Source organism: Cannabis sativa, chromosome 1 (genome assembly GCF_029168945.1).
Source record: "Cannabis sativa cultivar Pink pepper isolate KNU-18-1 chromosome 1, ASM2916894v1, whole genome shotgun sequence".
NCBI lineage: Eukaryota > Viridiplantae > Streptophyta > Magnoliopsida > Rosales > Cannabaceae > Cannabis > Cannabis sativa.
Genome location: NC_083601.1, coordinates 6,597,279 through 6,619,808, shown reverse-complemented (window position 1 = coordinate 6,619,808; position 22,530 = coordinate 6,597,279). Strand labels below are relative to the sequence as shown.

Genomic DNA, 22,530 nt, shown 5'->3' with positions numbered 1-22,530 from the left:
ATCCAGGAGAAGAACATTGGAAGACAATCAAGTAAATTTTAAGATTAAGAAGAGGAACTATATGTTAGTCTATAAGGGTGTGTTTAAAACTCTTAGACTACACCATATCAGATTTCGAAATTTGCCTTTGTGCTAGTAAATCTTTCTGATAAGATGGTGGTTACTCTGGGGGTGGAATAGTGATTTTGGAGAAGTGTAAAAACCTATCTGAAGTCTCTAGGTCTACCAGAGAGAGACTGAATGTTAAAGCTGCAGGAAAGGTACTTATTCAGTCTAAGGAAAGTTCTATACATCTTTGGCACCATTCCAAATTGCCTTAAACTACTAGTGTTAATTTCCTGATTAACCAAAAGTAGTTGCCAAAGATATAGAATCCAGTATCCCAAGAGAGTAAACATATAGAGAGGAATTTCACATTATCAATGATTTTGTGATTAAAGGAAGAGTAATAGTGGAGAAAAGGTTGTGTTTAATTCAACCTTTCAGATCCTATTACGAGGAGTTTACTACTACTACACTTGATTTGTATATCAAGGTGTTGAGATTATTTGAAACGCACTTTTTGTTTTATATTAGTGCAAGTGGGAGTTTGTTGGGTTTTATGCCCTAAATAAAACTCATTTCAATATAATCAGATTTACTTATTAATATAGATCAGAAATAACATTTAATGTTGCATGGTTCACATGATTTATTTCATGATTATATGTACATAATGTATAAATTCATCTGAAACCCTTTTCACATACTTGATCCTGTTTATTGTGTCGTCAACACATTGGAAAGTAAACATGACTATGTGAATAAAGTTTCCTAGATTTATCAGACACAGGGTTTTACTGATATGATAATCTACAACAGAGTTTACTTGTATTTGGAGAAATACTATGTTCTTTCCAGAACATTGGTTAAAGTAAAGCTCAGGTTGGATGCATGGAGTATGCATCGGAAGGGACCGATATTGAACTTTGACTTAGATTTATTAAACTTACCGTAATATCTATTCAAGTCAATATCGCCTAGTTGATCCTAGATCAAATGATCTTAATCCTGATATGATTAGGCTCAATCTTGAAAGGCTATTCGTGTTCTTTGATTTGTTAGTTAAGCCTACTTTTAGGTCAGGGTGATACGTACATTTTGGGAACACGGTAGTGCAATTGAGTGGGAGCGCTAGCATAAACATGGAATCTATAGCTTCTATCTGGCGAATAGTAAGCAAAGGATGATCTCCTTCGAGCTTGACCAAACGAACATAAATGGTGGAGTACTCATTTCACATTAGCTGAAATATCATTTATACGGGGTCAAGTGTTTTAAGGAATAAATACATTGTAGGGTGTAACGGTAATTTAATCCCTTTTACAAAGGTGTAAACATCATTCATATAGAGGATCATTGATCAAATTAGGATTATAACAATGGATAACTAATGATGTGTCTATATGGTGGAACATATAGAGCATTCTATATACTGAGAGTGCAATTCTAAGTTCTATGCGTGGATTCAACGAAGAATTAATAAGTTAGTGAATTTTAGTGCTAAATTCTTGATCTACTTATTGGAAGCTCGGTTATATAGACCCATGGTCCCCCCACTAGTTGAGATAATATTGCTTGTAAGACTCATGTAATTGGTTTTGACTAATCAATTATAATTCACAAATTAGACTATGTCTATTTGTGAAATTTTCACTAAGTAAGGGCGAAATTGTAAAGAAAGAGTTAACATGGGCATATTTGTTAATTATGATACTTTGTATGGTGCAATTAATAAATATGATAAATGACAATATTATTTAATAATTATTTATAGTTATTAAATAGTTAGAATTGACATTTAAATGATTGAATTAGGAAATTGGCATTTTTGAGAAAAACAGATACAAAAGTGGTAAAATTGCAAAATTGCAAAAATCAAGGCCCAGTCCACCTAGCCTAGGGCCGGCCACTTATGTCATCTTTTTTAAATGATTTTTTCATTATTTTAATGCCATATAATTCAAATCAAGCCCTAGAGGAATGCTATAAATAGATAGTGAAGGCTTCAGGAAAATTACACTTTCTGAATCAGAAAAACCTGAGCCTCCACTCTCTTCTCTAGCCGCCACTCTCTCTCTCTTTTCTTCCTCAATATTTCGAACCTCTCTTAGTGATTAGAGTAGTGCCCACACACATCAAGTGATACCTCAATCATAGTGAGGAAGATCGTGAAGAAAGATCATCAGCAAAGGAGATTCAGCATCAAAGATTCAGAGAAAGAGATCCAGGTTCAGATATTGATAATGCTCTGCTACAGAAAGGAATCAAGGGCTAGATATCTGAACGGAAGGAGTCATATTATTCCGCTGCACCCAATGTAAGGTTTCCTAAACTTTATATGTGTTTATTTCATCGTTTTAGAAAGTTCTTATTTAGGATGTTAATAAACATACTTGTGAGTAGATCTAAGATCCTGGTAAAATAAATTCCAACAGTCATGTGTATTACTGAATTGGTTTCCTAATGTACAATGCAGTTTGATCCTATTGAAGCCAGACTGGATTGTGTTGGGAAAATTGTCACCCACGAGAGTAACAAGGCTAAACATGCTGTGATGGAGGGAGTTAAGAAGCAATTTGGATTGAGCAAAACCAAAGTTCTTCCATCAACATCTACAACTATACCATTACGTAGTCCATCAAGGTCTCCTCGAGACCCCCGATTCAGCACAGCGAAGGCCAGGTCCGAAAACATGTGGACTGGCAAGAGCAAGTCCCCGAAAACACGTCATTCTAAAAGGCTGGCCATAAGTAACAAGTAGTATATTACAATGGTTACAAAAGTTACTTTATTTATATATTTACTATGTTCAGTACAATGGTTACAAAAGTTAGGTTTTAGGTCGTAAATTATATTTAGTCAGTCATGTTATATACTTGCATCATACTACTGTTAGGTGATTTGGAATTGCACTAATTTTGGTGATTTTATAATTTACTATAGGGTAAGACTTGTGGTAGTTTTTAGAATTTGGTGGAACTGATTATTATTATTGTATGGTCATTATTACTATTATTGTGAATATTATTTCGGTTGTTATACTTTGCCATTACTATTAGGTTTTGGATTTTTTTTTACCATAACAATATGTGAAGTACATTATTCTGAAAATGAAACTAACCAATTTTACATTCTTTTTCGCACTATCTGTTTTAGTCCAATGATGTCCATAGCCAAAATAATAAAAATACTTATACTTATGTACTTTCCCATTATTATTGTGAATATTATTACTGTTGTTATATTTTGCCGCATCTTGTTAGGTTTTGGATAGTGAAGTACATTATTTTCAAAATGAAATTGACCAATTTTACTCCAATTATGTCCAAAATAATAAAAATACCTACACTTATGTACGAAGGCATTAATTCTGGCCTTGGACATAAATTTGGATCAAAAAGAGTAAGTACAGTACAATTATGAGAAATAATAACTCTGTCACACAATTTCCTTTGTAACAATTTTACCACTTCTAAATAATGTAATTAAAGGCTAAAAAAAAAACTGTTTTCCAAAATGCAGTGTATAGAACATCAACCTTTACAACAATTATATGGATACCTCCAACATATTAAAAATTATAAACAATGGTACCAATCTATTCAACATTAAACACATAGTTAAAGTACAGTACAGTAATGAGACATAATAACTCTGGCGTTCACACAATTTCACCATTTCTAAATAATGCAATTAAAAGCTACCAAAATAAATAAAGGTTACTGTTTTTCAAAAATGCAATGTATTGAACATCAACGTTTGAAAATGGTAGCAATCTATTAAACATTAAACTTTGAAAAAAAAAATTGAAGTATTTTTGAAATGCAAATTAGTGAAACACAACAATATTGACTAAGTTATTATGACACTTTTTGGATTATATTGTGAAAATTACCGATATTTATCTTTAAATCCTAGTATTTCACACTAGATTAATTACTGTACTACGCACATATTGACATTCACAATCAATGACGAAATAGTAATTAAGAAATTTTTAATAGAACCAACTTAAATGCCTACCTTTCCTTTGAATTACGTCCTTAAAAAACATAAAATAAACATCATACCACATACAATATCTCTAACGAAATAAAAGTTGGCAAATGATGAAAAGGCAAATAAATATAATGAAATATAATTTTTTAATAATGTTTTCATGGTGCATCTTCTCTTTCTCCAAACTCCTTACTTGGTTTCGCAAACCGAGAGTAGTGTCTGCAGGTTTTTTAGGATGAGCTTGATCGATCCAACAAAAGTAATCACATCCTCGACTTTCGTTGTTCTCCTGAATTTAAAATAAGTACATCACCATATTTACAAAGCCTAGTTTAAAATATTATTAAGGCGTTCGAAGTCTTACATAGTGCGGACATCCAAAGAAGCGACGACCCGGATTTGCTCTACTGCTAGAAGGCCAAACATAAGCTAGATCACTACAGTAGCAATGGGGGTGTCCCCCAAGTGAATTTTTCCATGAAGGGAAATCCCTCTCGAACCCGTAGGGGTCCTCTCCAGAACCAGCTACCATGTTTTTTTTTTTAACAAACCAAATTAGGGTGTTAGTGAGGCTTGAAAAGGAGTGTTTCCCTCAACCTTATGGTGGAAATAGGTTGTGAAAATAAATTTAGGGGGGAAACCGAATTTCTTTGAAAACGTTAGAAAGTATATTAAACTTGGGGAGCATATTTCGTGCTGCCTCTCAAATATTTGCTTCAAAGTCTTTGGTGCACTATACTTATATACAAAAAAGTAGTGTCAATCACAAGCAGTCCAATCAAATTAAAATAATATTTTATGTTAACTCTATGAACAGTTAAAAGTACAACACATAAATATTTCTCCCCACATGAATAAACCACATATACAGCCGGTTTAGTTTGGTTTAATGGAATTGTATGAACTTTCTTATATTTTATGTTATGTCCAAATACACATGTTGGCCAAAATTAATAAACAGACTATGCAATACTTTTTCTGTATTAATTGAGTTTGCAATTTGTATGTTTATTTCTTTTAATCATATGACAACATGTATGTTAATTATTATAAATGTTGACCATACCGGAGTCCATACTCTCCAAACGAACATAAGCTGAAATATCATTTATACGGGGTCAAGTGTTGGGGTACCGGAATCACTACTCTCCCAACGAACTCACCGAATCCAGTTCGACCTCGGGTTGTACTGAGTGACACTCAATAATTCGTACGACTCACAATGTGACTTGCGATGTTTACGGGCCCGGTGACACACAATATGTACTCAAGTTAGATTTGGGGTACCGGAATCACTACTCTCCCAACAAACTCACCGAATCCAGTTCGACCTGGGGTTGTACTGAGTGACACTCAACCATTCGTACTACACACAATGTGACTTGCGGTGTTTACGGGCCCGTTGTGGCATAGTACGTAGTCCAGTTCGCTTTGGGGTACCGGAATCACTACTCTCCCAACGAACTCACCGAATCCAGTTCGACCTCGGGTTGTACTGAGTGACACTCAATCATTCGTACGACTCACAATGTGACTTGTGGTGTTTACGGGCCCGTTGACACACATTATGTACTCAAGTTAGCTTTGGGGTACCGGAATCACTACTCTCCCAACAAACTCACCGAATCCAGTTCGACCTGGGGTTGTACTGAGTGACACTCAACCATTCGTACTACTCACAATGTGACTTGCGGTGTTTACGGGCCCGTTGTGGCACAGTATGTACTCAAGTTCGCTTTGGGGTACCGGAATCACTACTCTCCCAACAAACTCACCGAATCCAGTTCGACCTCGGGTTGTACTGAGTGACACTCAATCATTCGTACGACTCACAATGTGACTTGCGGTGTTTACGGGCCCGGTGACACACAATATGTACTCAAGTTAGCTTTAGGGTACCGGAATCACTACTCTCCCAACAAACTCACCGAATCCAGTTCGACCTGGGGTTGTACTGAGTGACACTCAACCATTCGTACGACTCACAATGTGACTTGCGGTGTTTACGGGCCCGTTGTGGCACAGTATGTAGTCCAGTTCGCTTTGGGGTACCGGAATCACTACTCTCCCAACGAACTCACCGAATCCAGTTCGACCTCGGGTTGTACTGAGTGACACTCAATCATTCGTACGACTCACAATGTGACTTGCGGTGTTTACGGGCCCGGTGACACACCATATGTACTCAAGTTAGCTTTGGGGTACCGGAATCACTACTCTCCCAACAAACTCACCGAATCCAGTTCGACCTGGGGTTGTACTGAGTGACACTCAACCATTCGTACGACTCACAATGTGACTTGCGGTGTTTACGGGCCCGTTGTGGCACAGTATGTAGTCCAGTTCGCTTTGGGGTACCGGAATCACTACTCTCCCAACGAACTCACCGAATCCAGTTCGACCTTGGGTTGTACTGAGTGACACTCAATCATTTGTACGACTCACAATGTGACTTGCGGTGTTTACGGGCCCGTTGACACACAATATGTACTCAAGTTAGCTTTGGGGTACCGGAATCACTACTCTCCCAACAAACTCACCGAATCCAGTTCGACCTGGGGTTGTACTGAGTGACACTCAACCATTCGTACTACTCACAATGTGACTTGCGGTGTTTACGGGCCCGTTGTGGCACAGTATGTACTCAAGTTCGCTTTGGGGTACCGGAATCACTACTCTCCCAACGAACTCACCGAATCCAGTTCGACCTCGGGTTGTACTGAGTGACACTCAATCATTCGTACGACTCACAATGTGACTTGCGGTGTTTACGGGCCCGGTGACACACAATATGTACTCAAGTTAGCTTTGGGGTACCGGAATCACTACTCTCCCAACAAACTCACCGAATCCAGTTCGACCTGGGGTTGTACTGAGTGACACTCAACCATTCGTACTACTCACAATGTGACTTGCGGTGTTTACGGTCCAGTTGTGGCACAGTATGTACTCAAGTTCGCTTTGGGGTACCGGAATCACTACTCTCCCAACGAACTCACCGAATCCAGTTCGACCTCGGGTTGTACTGAGTGACACTCAATCATTCGTACGACTCACAATGTGACTTGCGGTGTTTACGGGCCCGGTGACACACAATATGTACTCAAGTTAGCTTTAGGGTACCGGAATCACTACTCTCCCAACAAACTCACTGAATCCAGTTCGACCTGGGGTTGTACTGAGTGACACTCAACCATTCGTACGACTCACAATGTGACTTGCGGTGTTTACGGGCCCGTTGTGGCACAGTATGTAGTCCAGTTCGCTTTGGGGTACCGGAATCACTACTCTCCCAACGAACTCACCGAATCCAGTTCGACCTCGGGTTGTACTGAGTGACACTCAACCATTCGTACGACTCACAATGTGACTTGCGGTGTTTACGGGCCCGGTGACACACAATATGTACTCAAGTTAGCTTTGGGGTACCGGAATCACTACTCTCCCAACAAACTCACCGAATCCAGTTCGACCTGGGGTTGTACTGAGTGACACTCAACCATTCGTACTACTCACAATGTGACTTGCGGTGTTTACGGGCCCGTTGTGGCACAGTATGTACTCATTTCATCATGAAGCGTACCAGAGTCACTATTCTCCAGACTTTATTACTACAGTCTCTTGTTGTCTCAAACTACTATTGTATTCATAACAGTATGTACTCATTTTAATATGTGAGAAACATAAAATGAAGAATAATATTAAAAGTATTTTTTTGTTACTTTTTTATATTTTTAAGCTATATTATGTTATTATATTATTTAAGATACCCTGAAGTTACTTTTTTTTTTTAAATGTAACTCATATAATGTTTTAAATGTAACTTATTAAAATAGTTTTATAAAAATAAGTTTATTTTTTATTTAATTTTCTAATTTTAAATATAAAAAATTTAAAAGTAGTAACTTGTTCAGTTGTTTCATACATTAAATTTTATTTAAATTTAAATATTCTTTATTTATTAACAAAATATATATAAAAAAAAGAAAAAGACTAAAATATTTTAAAAAAAATTAAAAAAAAAAAAGAGAATGTTTGACAAGTTTATTATTATTATTAAAAAAAATATATTTTTACTATATATGTCATGAGTCATATACAAATAATAAATAAAAAAGTAATTGGCAACAAAAAAAAAAAAAACGTACAAGCACTGAATTAATATATTTTAAAATTATTAAAGTGAGAATATGTGAATAGCTCATTATTTCAGTTTTTTAATAATAATAATAATAAAAGAGAAATTTTTTCTAACCACAATCAACCAAATCACAACAAAATCGATAATTTCGTTGGTTGGAATTACGTCTTCCAAGGAAAAGTTAATAGGGGGTTGGGTTTGTTCAAATTACGTTTTTCAAGGGATTGACAAAATCAAATTTGTCTTGGGGTTATACCACCTTTAGCCGTACCTAGGGTTATATTAATTATTATTTTGTAATATTTGACAAGACTACACTCAACAATCACATCCACAAGTACTATATATACCCCTCTACCTCTCCTTACTCATTCACCTCTCAATTTAGTATTGTTTTCTTTCCTAGAAAACTCACTCCCTATCTGTAGACGTATGTATAGGGATAATATATATAAAAAAAAGTAAATTATGTATTGTTGTTGCACCGAAGTGAAGATGTGTAAACAAAAGGATTGGTATGCACTACAACCGTGTGTTGTAGGTGCATCAAGGGAATTTCAGCAATTCAATCAATCATCTCATTAGAAATTTCGGTAATAACTCAACTATTTACGTCTATTTTTTTAAAAATTATATTATTACGAATTGTTTCTTAAAAATTTTATGTATGTGGTATATGTATATTCAGGAAACGTTGACGAAGGTTTCGGATGGGTGGAGTAGGGTGGCCCGAACAACTTCCAATACGGGCACCCAAATATGCCATCCAACCGAACCTAAACCTCCAATAAGGCCACCGAGGGATGAGTGTTATCTATCATATTTGACACAACGGTGCGCCAGACTCTCGAAAAAATGATACGCGGGAGGCAAATGTCAGCGTTTTTACATTTTTAGGTAAAATTATTATTTTATTATAAAACCGTACTTGGGTGAGTTTTAAATATATATGTCACATCATATGTACTGTAGGAGTTTTTATTAACAAAAGACAAAAATTAATCCATTTTGTTGGGTTAATCCAAATGTTAATCCATTAGTTGGTTGTTCACTTTTATTATTTGAAAATTGTAATGTTGAATACTTTATTGTAATCAAGAAGTGAGAAATTGTAATGTGGTTACTACAAATTAATTAGCATATATAAAAGATTTCTTTATTCTAATAACGTATTTCTACGTATGTCTTTCCAACCCTAAAATCAATTTTCAACAGTCACAGAAATAAATTATATGAAAATATGTTTGGAACGTATTTCAATGTACGTCAGAAGCTGGATCTCCCATATCTCAATAAGTTCAAGTTTGAAAATAACGTACATCAATATACGTGCAGAGTACCTTAAATCGAAAATACAGTACGGTGCAATTATGTTTACTCAATATTTGAATTTAATGAGATAATAAGATTTTTTTTCAAATGTAAACTATAATTTCGAACATATTTATTCGTACATTACTTATTTTAATACATTTTGAACCATTTCCTATTTAGGACCACGTTTTTAAGTTGTTGGGAATTATTTAAAAATTGTCCAAATATTGTAATCTTCTTAACCAAGTATGGACTATTTCCTCTTTAATTTGTAGATACTAACTAAAAAAATCAATAGTTGTCTTATCAATATTTAATTTTCTGTGTACGTCCCACAGTGTACTCACTGACGTTAAATGGAGTATTTCCTACACTTTAAATAACGTACGTCAGCGATTTCACAGTGTAACATCAAATCAAACTGACTACATTCTGACATGCAGATCTCATGGGATTCCCTGATTTGAGTTAATTAATATACTATTTCAAAACACGAAACCTACCAGTAATTACTTAAGGAGATTTAATATTTGTTGGGCTCTAATATACTAATATGACATTTTTCTTATTAAAATTTGGACAAATCAATTAGGTCAGATTTAATAAATTATGATAGTAGTACCAACAACGATTATGATGTCAAATTTTAATAAATTATTCACTACTGAAATGAGTAGATGTCACATCACCTTTTTAAATTTCACCATTTAAACCATGTACTTATTATTACCATAACATTTAAATATTTAGGTGACAAAGTATTCATTAAATAATTACTCCTTCTGTGGGATCCGACCAAAATATTAAAAAAAAAGTCATACATGTCACGTGAATTCTTCGAGTATTGTGCCAAATATTATAAAAAAAAACTTGTTTTTATTATTTATTATAATTGTAGGGAATGTTCTATTCTATGTACCTTATATTTTGATCTCTATAAATAGACAAACATCCTACATATAGTTACTTTATTTCTAATAAAATAATTAGGATTAATACAATTAAGAGCACCATGATTTGATATCAATATATTATAACATTTTATTTTAATACATATAATACAGTTTCATTTTTTTTTCTTTTTCTCAAAATTAATTTTATAATTCTAACATTTGATCTTTATGTTCAATTAATATTGATTTTTTTTATATATATTATTTTATTTAGAAACATTTTGTGTTCTTATTTAAATTTAGGCTAGTAAATTTATATTAATACAACATTTAACAAAAAAGAAGGCAAACACTCATTTTGACAAATTATTTAGATGGTGTTTTGACACTATAATTAAAAAATAAATTTTATTCTTAACAACTAAATTTTTTTTTTAATAATACAATTATAAGTGTTTGACAATATTTTCAGAAGATTTTTTTTTAAAAAGAAAAAATAAAAAAAATATAAAATTTTGAGAACACCAAAAAGTTATTTGTCGGAGTTTAATTTCATCAATTTTTTTTTTCCAAATTACTTTATCTCATTATTATTGAAAAAACTTTTAAAATGCATTTCTTTTTTATGAATATATTTATTAATGTTTTTATTGAAGTTTATTTTCTAAGAAAAAAAGAAAGAATAAATAAATAATTTCTGTTTTTAGAAAATTACATCAAACAAATATTTTTTATTTTTTGAAAACTTCAAAGTATGTTTTATATTATCATTATTTTAAACAATTTTAAAAAAAATAAAAACAAAACCAGAAAAATTGAGAGTGACTCCTCTTATTATTTAAGATTTGAAAACAATTTTATGTTTTTATAAACTCAAAAGGTGGGTCTACATAAAAATTCTTGATTTAGTTAAATATTTTCAAAAACAAAATCTGGGTATTATTTTGAATTTTAGATTGAAAAATAAAAACACTATTTTTTATGTTTCAAACCATGTACTTATTATTTAAAGATGGTGATGTGACATTTTTATACTGTAATAAATCAATTCACATCATTCATTATGTCTTCCATCTGTACTAATACTTAAAAGCATTTTATTTTTACTTTAATCCTAGAAATTATTATTTAAATCATAAAACCGTACGTATATTTGTTTTTAATATAAACATGTCACATCACTTAGTACTTTCCCGATATTGCTTAGATTTTGTTTGTGGGATTTGATTCACCTTCTCCTTCTATTAAAATTGGTTAACTAATAAATGGGTAAATATTACCATTGTCAAAATTTATTAACTATTAAATGGTTAAATTCGGAAAAAGAAAACCAATATTATTACATCAACCCAATCACGTGTACATCAACCCACCAACCCACTATATAAGTAAAGGTTATGTCTATTTACTAAGCAATTTTATCAAACCCCGTTTTACTGTTACCTACATCAAATGGACCCTTACCAAAACTTCAACCCTTTTGAAACAAGTCCTCAAAAATCCCCACCGCATCCTTTTTCTTCCACAAGACCCGTAGGTACACCGTCACGGAGTCCAAGACTCCGTTCAGCGTCCATGTCAGGATGTCCTAACTGTGCAAGGCTCGAGTCTGTTCTCCACGAACACGAAAAAATTATAAAGAAGGCTCATTTACGAGCCACGGAGGCCACGCAAAAGTCATACAAACTCGCGGAACATCTGTACCATTCAGCCCACGCCATGCAAGAAGCCAACACTTCAAGAGAAAAATTAGAGGGTATCATGGATGACATTCTCGACTACATCGAGGTGTCCATTCCCCACTACCCACTTCATGTGAAACAAGAATCACCAAGCACTACTCCAAGAGAAAGCCCTTCACGACCAAAGTCCCCGTTCAGAGACAATAGCCCTCCGTCTCAAAGGAAGTTCCCTCAAGTTATAGAACTTGATTGAACATCCGTTCGGTTTCAGTCGTGGTATTTTTCATATATATATATACTGTACTTTTGTTACAACTCATCTCATATGGCCGTTGAATCAACTTTTTGTTAGGCCATTTAATGAGATTGAAGCACTTCTATTATATATCTACTTGTTTGTAACTTTACTATATTATTTTAAGTTTTTTTGCTTTCTGTTTGCAGTTGTGATTTCACAATGATTCACTTCACTTTTACTTTCACAATTAATTAATGAGGAAAGTGACATTAATACTCCAAAATAAACCAAAGTACATATTTCATAACAAATACTGATCGTACAACATTATAGCTTAAAATATAAAATAACATAACTTGGACACTAACACAGTGCATCATTTACTGTTTTTGGGAGAAGTATCCACTCCTCCTTTGTCCCTAACTTCTATATCATCTCCATTTTGGTCCTCACCTTTCTCAGTCGAATCTTTCACATTGTCCTGTTCGGGTGATTTATTTGCACCAGAACATTCACCCTCATCAAACAGTGAGCAAACAGAATTAAGGATAGCCTCTTCATCATTATCATCATCAGAATCCCACATGCAGGGAAACTCATTAACACAGCAAAGTTCTCTAACTTTCTGCCCAGTGAAGCATTCTCCCGTCTCTCCATGTAGACATAAAGCAGAAAAAGCTTCTATGAAAGATTCATAACGAATTATTTTTATGGACGCATCAGAAGTAGTGTTTTTGCTTACAGCATCTTCGTACGTACTATAGATACCTTCATTTGGTCCATTGAAAATAACCCAGTGTGGACCTGAACTCATACTTGATATATTGTAATGTTAATAACTAAGTTACAAGTTAATTTCTCTATAAAGTTGATGCTGGATTGGAAAACGTCTCAAGTGTCTTATATAAGTCGTGGAGAATAACCCTATAGTACGTTTTTTAGTTAGCTGTACTCCATTGGGATGTACTCCATTGGGCAAATGTGATGTGTCAAAAGAGGGGTGCTTAAATCTCTGAATTACACAATTAAATACACGTGTAGGCGTACGTAGTATGGTCAAATGTCAACATTATTCATCAATCCCGTTTTTCCAAAAAACCTAATGTCCTACTCGCATCGTTCTAACGTACGACGATGGTTTAACTTATAAGAAGATGTAGGTGAAGGGCCCATTAATATCAGCCCAACATAAATAAATCCCCAACATATATAAATCAGTAAAACTACCCATTCTACTAAAAAAAGTCATCACTTTAATACACGTGTACACGCATGGGGTTTTCATAATAGTACTGCGTTATCTTTGTAAAGTACAGGAATGGTTGAATTCATTAAAAGATGTTGGTATAGGCCCATTAATATAAGCCCAATGGATTTAAATGTGAACAACTAACCATTTATTAAAATTTTCTTCTTTTCTTAACATATTTTTTTTCAAAAACAATAAAAGTACAATGTTTTATTTCGGACGTACGAATATGGTTCAACTCATTGAAAAACTTAGGTGAAGGCCCATTAACATAACCCCAATCTATTTAAATCCCACCACCAAACCTTTCAACTCAATAACATCAACCCTTCAAATTTTTCGTCAAATAACCTTATTTCACAATTACATGTGGAATGAAATTAAAACAATTTGTACTATTATACTGTTATGACGTACGAGAGGAGTTGAGTTCAGATTGTAATATTGAAGAGGCCCATTAATATCAGCCCAACAGCTTTAAATGTGATCACCAACTCCACACAACCCTATTATCTCAGCCTTTTAAACTCACAAAATCTAATTTCAATCCCCTCAGCACCCTCTACACCTTACTCCTCATCTACAATTCTTACAAATCAATAACAAGCCAACATGAATGACGAACACACTTATGAATGGGAAACCATCACAGCAGAGCTAAACATCATAAAACCAGTGAATGAGATTGAGATACAGGATGTGCTAGGCAAGAGTCTCGACAAACTGGAAAAATGGGAAGCATTCTACGAAATGTATGCGAAACGGATGGGTTTCGGCACAAGGAAAGACGATGTACGACGTTCTCATGGGGTCATTGTAATGCGGAGGTGGGTTTGTTGTTCAGAGGGTTCGAAAAAAATCGCATCACCGGACACACCAAGAAAAAAAAGACCTCATGATGTCACTAGAACCGGATGTCAGGCAGCATTGCGTATTTTACTCACACAACCGTGTAACACTTGGAAATGCAAAGAGTTCAGCACAATGCACAATCACGAGTGGCTTCATCAAGTGAGGTACAATTTTTGAGATCATATAGAGTTGTCTCCAATGGGTTGCTTGCCCAAGTTAGGTCGATGAACTCCGTAGGAATTAAAACTGCCAACATAATGTCTCATGTTGCTTTGCAAAGTGGAGGTTACGAGAAAATGCCATGTCAACTTCGAGATGTGTACAACAGGGTTGCTGGTGCGAAGCGAGAAGAGAAGATAGAGACGGACTCAGAAGGGGCTCTGGGATTTCTTGATTGTCTCGCAGAGAAGGATCCTAATTTCTTCGTTGTCTATCAGGTTGACGACGAGAATCGCTTGGCTAACTTATTCTGGGCAGATGGAAACTCACGCGTGGACTATGTAGCTTTTGGGGATGTACTAGGATTTGACACAACCTACATGACGAATGAGTACAATAAGCCCCTCACTGTTCTCATTGGCGTCAACCACCATTTCAACACATGCATCTTCGGATTTGCTCTCCTCCTCCACGAGAAGCTTCCATCATATTCTTGGCTACTTCAAAAATTTCTAGAATGCCATGGAGATAAGAAGCCAAGTGTTGTAGTTACTGACCAAGATGCGGCCATGAAACAGGCTATCGTTGAACACATGCCTGATGTTACGCACCGTCTCTGCGCTTGGCATCTCAATACAAATGCTTCAAAAAAGGTTAAAGATCCGATCTTCTTAAAAACATTTAAGGATCTCATGTACAACTACTACGAGGAGGAAGAATTTGAAGCAAGATGGTTAGACGTCATCCAAACCCAACAACTAACAGATAATGAATGGTGTCAAACAACATTCGAGTCAAGACAACAATGGGCAGAAACGTATTTAAGGGGTTCATTCGTTGCAGGAATGAGAACCACACAACGTTGCGAATCCATCAACTCCGCTCTAAAAAAATTTTTAGAGAAGAATTATTGCTTGCGTGAATTTGTAACAACCATAGATATGACAGTCTCAAAGCTCAGACACAACGAGACTGCAAATGACTTCAAAAGTAGATGCACTCGACCTCACCCACCTAATCCTACATGCTTGACCACTTACTACAACCAATGTGCTGAATTCTACACAAGAACTATGTACCACAAGGTTGCTGAGCAGCTTGATTTAGAGAATAACTATTTTGTCCTAACTCAAGAGCAAGAAGGAGAGTGGCAGATATTCACCATTGGAAAGTTCCAGCATCCGGACGTCCAATACCGAGTTCATTACTGTGAAGGCCGACGAGCACTACACTGTAGTTGCTTGCTCTATGAAAGTCAAGGGTACCCTTGTAGACATTTATGGGCTACAATGAAAAGATTAAACATGAGAAGAATACCTAATTCTCTTCTCATGAAGCGATGGAGCAAATCCGCAAAGATAAATCTCCACCTACATTTTAACCCGCCAGCACAACCACAACAGCACATTTACGAGATGGCTAGGTTTGGATCTCTCAGTTCACTGACTTATAACTTCACTTTCTATGCAGCAAAATCAGAGGACTCGTACAACCGTGCAAAGGAAGAGCTTGAACGGCTAACTCTAATGTTCAAGGAAGAATTTGACTTGAATTCCAATCCGGAAGGAGAGACGCCACAACCTGGAAGATATCGTAGCAACCCCAACATTATTAAAGACCCCGAAGTTGTGAGAACAAAGGGTACGGGAAATACAAGGGAAGGACCAAACGGGGAGCAGATCCCAAGAAACTCAAGACATTGTCGCATTTGTCGCTCATCAGACCATGATTATCGACGGTGCCCAAATCGTCAACATAACACTGGATCTCAGGGGCAACAACCTCCAAACAATCAACCAGCATCTGACTCATTCAATGACCACTCCAACGCGTATTTCCCGGAACCGCCTTCCTCCACACAAGAGTCTTACTATGGTCATTCTTATAACTAGCTACTTTTAGCCATTGTTGTTTTAACGTTTATGACTCTACTTATTGCTTCAAAAATTCTACATTTATATACTTCTTGTTATGTTTGGTGTGTTTAAGGTAATTCTCTCATCTTCACCAAATCTCAAAATTATTATTGACGAACAACTAAATTATGCCTAGGAAAAAAAACTGAATCTTATAAGGTGAAAAAATATATTTTTCTGGTAATTTTTAATATACGAAATATTTAAAATTACAAAATTACACCAACTAAAAACTCAATGTATAACAACAAATAATTTCATCACTAAAAAAAAAAAATTCTAAACAATATACTACGAAACGTAAATGAACGTACTCGGTACGTGAAATTTTGTACTCGGTACGTGATATTATGTACCCTAATTTTACTAAACATCACGCAGAAACAAGTAATGTACACGGTACTCTATATAATGTACTTAATTACCATCCCACAAATACATATGATCTTATGAATGAAGGAAAATACCAAAATAGCCTTAATCCGACAACATGGACCCACTGCCTACAGTGTTTTCGTACCATCAACTGCCAGGAACAGTGAAGACTGATGTACCTTTTTGTACTCTAACTAACACAAACAGTACCATTTTGTACTTTTTCCGTACCTAATTATTTTTTAATTAAAAGAATAAACTCCCAACCGGTAACCACACCTACAACAACCGGTTACCACTTACATTTCAAAAATTAAAAAACATTTAAAAGTACGGTGGGACCCCCCTGCGGTACAACGGATTCCAATCCGTGTTTTGCATATATGGGCACAAAATCGGCTGCCTACAAAATTAATAAAAATATAAAATTTTGAGAAAATAGAAAAGGTTAATGAAATAAAATGTAGAGTGTCACTTAACATCTCTAATGCTTTCCTTTATATATAGATATAGATATAGATATAGATAGTCATTATCCACGTGTCACTTTTTTAATAGTATATTTAAATTAATTTTTAAATAAAATAAAATTTTAATAATCTGGACCAATCAGAGACTATTAAATGGACGTTGACTTACACTTAACAGTCAGGTACCTATATATGTTCCAGAATTATAAATTAAGTATTAATACTATTAAAAATTAAAGTAAAGTATTTATTTACAATTAAAAGTTAAATTTAAGTATTTATAATGTAAATTATTTTATTTTTTTTTTAATAAACAAATTTAGAGCATTTTTATTATAGGATTTTTTAGGCTTGCTAAATGGTGGGTAAAATGGTAAGTAGAATTAGCCATTCGATAAAGACGGATCCAACTCAACCTGAGGAAAGTCCAATTTATCTATCTACATTCAATTTTTTTCCCTAAAAATGAGGTTATTGCTGGTAAATGTTTTGAAAATGTTAGTGGGAATTGGGAAATCAATCCTCGAGGCACCAAGACATTGGCCAAATTTCCACTGTACGAAACACACGCATTCATAAATGTTAATTTCAAAGAGATTTGAACAAAGTGTTGAAACGTTGTGAATATCAATAATCACGTTGTATTACTTGCTTGAGAGCCATAACAATTGTTTCATTTTACATTCAAAAGTGTTTTGAGAGCTATACATTAATTAGCCCATCATAAATGTGCTTTTTTTTTTTTTATTTCCGCATGTCTGTCATCATAAATGTGCTTGAAATTGACTTTGTATTATAGAGCATTAGGCATCACTAATGTTTTTGATTTTTCTAAATGTATTATTTTACGATTTATTAGTAATATTTTTTAATATTTAATACTTAATTAAATTAATGAAAATATTACAATTTAAAGGATATTAATTAAGAGTAATCAATTAGGCACCATACATTACATTGACAAATGCTAAAACACACTATTAGTATTTTCTACTCTCGTCAGTATCATACTCATATTGTGTAATTAAGTATCACATCTCATATAACTTAGAATAATAACTTTTAAGAAATATCACCAACCAATCATAAAGCACCAGACACTACTAATATTTAATAACAATACTCAATTATATTATCATTTCGTAAGTGCTCAATTAAGACGGTATGAGACAAAACCAAATTAAGTGACATGGCAAGTAAAAAAGTTAAAGCATTGACGTCAAACATTTCAAATGCTCTAATAGTAGAGAAAAAGGATAATGTCAAATAAGATATTTTATTCTTTCAAAAAAAAATATAAGTAAATAAAATAAAGTATTTTTGTATTAATTTTTTAATTGCTTAAAATTTCTGCCTAAACTCTACTCATAGTAATTGGAGGTTACAAAATTTATAAGTTAATGCCTAAAAGTTCTTTAGGTAATAACATATTCTAATAAGAGAAAAAATGATACCTACAGTGTAAGCATATTAGAGTCTCACATTGGTTACAAATGTATTCTTGATCCATTTAATAAGGTGAGGGCAATCCTTGAGTAACAATCCAATTTTGTTAGGGTGAGATATACATCCTAAGTTTTCTAATATATTATCAGAGCGGGTCCAATTTTATAAAGGGTGCCCCAATATCAATTTGTTTACAATTGTTTGGCATAGTCCATATTGTTCGTTAAAGGTCATATTAAAATCTCACATTGACTGGAGATATATACTCTATCCACTTAATAAGGTGAGGAATATCCTCCGTTAATACAAGCCAATTTTTTTATGATGAGTTATACCTAATAACTTTTCTAATATCGCTTCATATTCTTCATCAAGTATTTTCTATCAGAGATACTAAATTTTTCAATTTTTAAGCTAAAAAAACATAAAAGTAACCATAATTATTGTAATAAATCCTCATCGTGTAGCAAAAGCAAAGTATTGTTATCGGTATTTCCAAACAAGCAACACGTGTTCGTTTGGTGTCCCCAAATCAATTTGCGGGCCCATTTTCAAGGCCCAAACACATAGCGATTTTGCCCAATAACGAAGTCGAAAGGCATATGGTATGGATTTTGTTAAGTCTTGATTGAGGGCTACGTCGAACTGACAAATCTGGAGAACTAACATAGATGAATTATCAAGTTTACAAAAAGACACAAATGGATACTCCACGGGTATCCTGGAAGGATAGTCTAAAGTTTGTCACGGAAGCCAATATTCTAGGGTGTCGCAAAAACTAACCTTTTGGGATTCGTCCAACGTGGCATGTCTCTAATGCTGAAGCCCATAGAATAAGGGGTCTGTCACTCAAATCACAATTGGGAAAAGCGCGTAGCACAAAAAGTAACCAACCTTTTTGTCCAATGCCCACTCCTCCGACTCGCAATGTACATGATCAACACCGTATGGCCACCTACCCACATTAGATAATAATTGTTGTACGCACGACATTTATCCCTCCATTAGACCCAGCCTACCAAACCCAAAGTCAATATTGTTATCTCAAATTTTGTCTACCTGATGTGGCATGTCCACGTAAGCCAAAGATAGAGTACAGGAAGGGTACAACCCTGCCAATTTCAGAACAAGACCTCCATGCAAGATTAAGAAAAATTGTCAAGCAGCAACTGAATGGAGTGAAGTGAGCCCTCAAGGAGTTTTACTAACACCCCTGATCGACCAAGAGAAGCCTACAGGCTAGTTAGGGTGAGCCTATATATAGGGCAATCGGGATCTGTGCACAAGCTGGCTTGCTAATAAGTGACTTCCAAACCAAGGAAGCTTTCGTTCGACCAAGGGTGGTTTCTACAAGGAAATGATGTACAAAGCTGTCTTTCACACCCAAAGGTTGGCCTCCTCTTGGTAGAGCTATAGTGACCTGCCAGGTCCTGCAGGCCTTGACCTGCCAGATCTTGTAGACCTTGACCTGCCAGATCCTATAGGCCTTAGGCGGCCAGACCTCACCTGCAGGTCTATGGGCAGCCAGGACTAACCTCGTAGGACTCTATGTATAGCCCAAAATATGGACAGCAAGTCATTGGGCTGCGAATTTGGCCCTAAAAGCCCAACAAAATGGTTGAATAATATCTAGATTCAAGGGCACTTTAGTCTTTTGTAATTATCTAACAACCTATGCAAATATGTAGGGATTTAAACTGTAATCTAGGGTTTAGGCCTCCTATATAAAGGCCTTAACCATAGCCTTTAAACCTAAGTCACTAAGCCTCCAAATCTCTCTAAGTCAGAAACCCTAGCCTCTCTTTTTCTTTCTCTCTCTCTGCTACACGCCCCTAGGGGCTCTCTCCTCTCTTCATCTCTCACACGCCTCTAAGTCAATTTCACTCTTACATTTGAGATCTACCTACTAATTCATTTTTTATATCCTTATAGAGAGCTATATCAGATCCCACCTGTAACGATCTGAATAGTATTATTCCTAGTTATCAATACAACCAAAAGAGGATTACATGCTAACTAAGGGGGCCAAACCTCTATAACAAATATGTGTGTTTATACTTTTCTATTCTATTTTTGTAACATGTGGGAAGCATCAAATCCATACGACCCTACTATCGATTGATCATGGTTTAAGGTCGACAGTTTGGTGCTTTCATTGAGAGCGTGGTTATCGTATCTGATCAAATGCCATGGTTAATACAAGAAGAACACTAGTCACACCATTTGCATCTACGTGTCTCCCTCAAGACCTTGACCTTCCAGATCCTGTACGCCTTGGGTGGCAAAGACCTCCTTGTAGGTCTATGGGCGGACAGGATTAACATGGCAGGACTCTATGTACATCCTAAAACGTGGACAAAAAGTCATGGGCTGCGAATTGGGCCTTAAAAGGCCAACAAAATGACTGAATAATATCTAGATTCAAGGGCACTTTAGTCTTTTATAATTATCTATTAACCTATGCAAATATCTAGGGATTTAAATTGTAATCTAGGGTTTAGGCCTCCTATATAAAGGCCTTAACCATAGCCTAGAAACCTAAGTCGCTAAGCCTCCAAGTCACTCTAAGTTAGAAACCCTAGCCTCTCTTTCTCTTTCTCTTTCTCTCTCTCTACTACACGCCCCAAGGGCTCTCTCCTCTCTTCATCTCTCACACGCCTCTAAGGCAATTTCACTCTCACATTAGAGATCTGCCTACTGATTCATGTTTTGTATCCTTATAGAGAGCTATATCAGCTCCCACCTATAACAATCTGAATAGTATTATCCCTAGGTATCAATACAACCAAAAGGGGAGTAGGTCATTACCTGCAAACTAAGGGGGCAAACCTTTATAACAAATCTGTGTGTTTATTACTTTTCTATTCTATTTGTGTAAGATGTAGCAAGCATCAGATCCATACGAGACCGCTGTCGATTGATCACTTTTTGAGGTCAACAAATATTATGTTGTATTTTACCCCATTAGTGAAATTATTTCAAGGTATCAAACCCTATCGGGTTTGGGTTTTACCCAGAAACCCAATTTTAGCCTATAAATATGCTTTATCCCTTCATGCAAAGGGTTACGAACTTTGGCTAGAAACTTTGTAGAAAATTGGCAAGAACAATTGTGTAAAATACTCCATAGCCAAAGAGCTTATATGATATTGACTCGTGACTAAGGCTCGTTGACGCCCTAACCATGTAAACATATTTGTCTTATTTACTCCTAAATCATCTCTTTTTAGCTTAGTCTTTTATTAATTCAGTTTCCAAAAATATTGGTATATATTTTGGTGCTTTCATTGAGAGTTGAATAAAGTATTCTCCATCATTATCATCTAGGGCAAAGGTTGTAACTCAAAACACCTTGGTCAGACCCCATGCTCGTCAAGACTGAGAACATAAAGTTGTTGATGATATGAACTGACCCCCACCAGCGGACGCTCAAGAAGACATCATGAGGGAAGGTGAAGCATTAGAGGTGGAAAGTCATTTGCCTTGGAAAGGCCCTCAACTATAAGAGGACAACAGGGAAGGCCTTGATGAGAATAAAAAAGAAGGTTACAACAAGACTATGAAGAGGAGTGCTATGAGGAAGACCTCGAGGTGGTGAGGCTAAGACAAGCGGTCTTAGATCAGGAAAGGAAATTGAAAAAGAGGAAAAAGCTACACACCACATTCAAGAAACTCTCACACAACTACAAAACCTGGTAGCTAAGGGAAGCCTCGATGGTAAAAACCTATGAGGGGGAAATAATCATCCTGAGGT

General features: G+C 35.2%; 1 protein-coding gene across 1 annotated transcript; it reads left to right on the top strand.

Moving 5' to 3' along the window:
* The first annotated feature begins 14,170 nt into the window (after nucleotides 1-14,170).
* On the top strand, nucleotides 14,171-16,461 carry LOC133034024 (protein FAR1-RELATED SEQUENCE 5-like). The gene is made up of 2 exons (XM_061109065.1): nucleotides 14,171-14,385; nucleotides 14,532-16,461. The coding sequence occupies exons 1-2, from the start codon at nucleotides 14,171-14,173 to the stop codon at nucleotides 16,459-16,461; spliced, it is 2,145 nt and encodes a 714-aa protein (XP_060965048.1).
* Nucleotides 16,462-22,530: the final 6,069 nt, after the last annotated feature.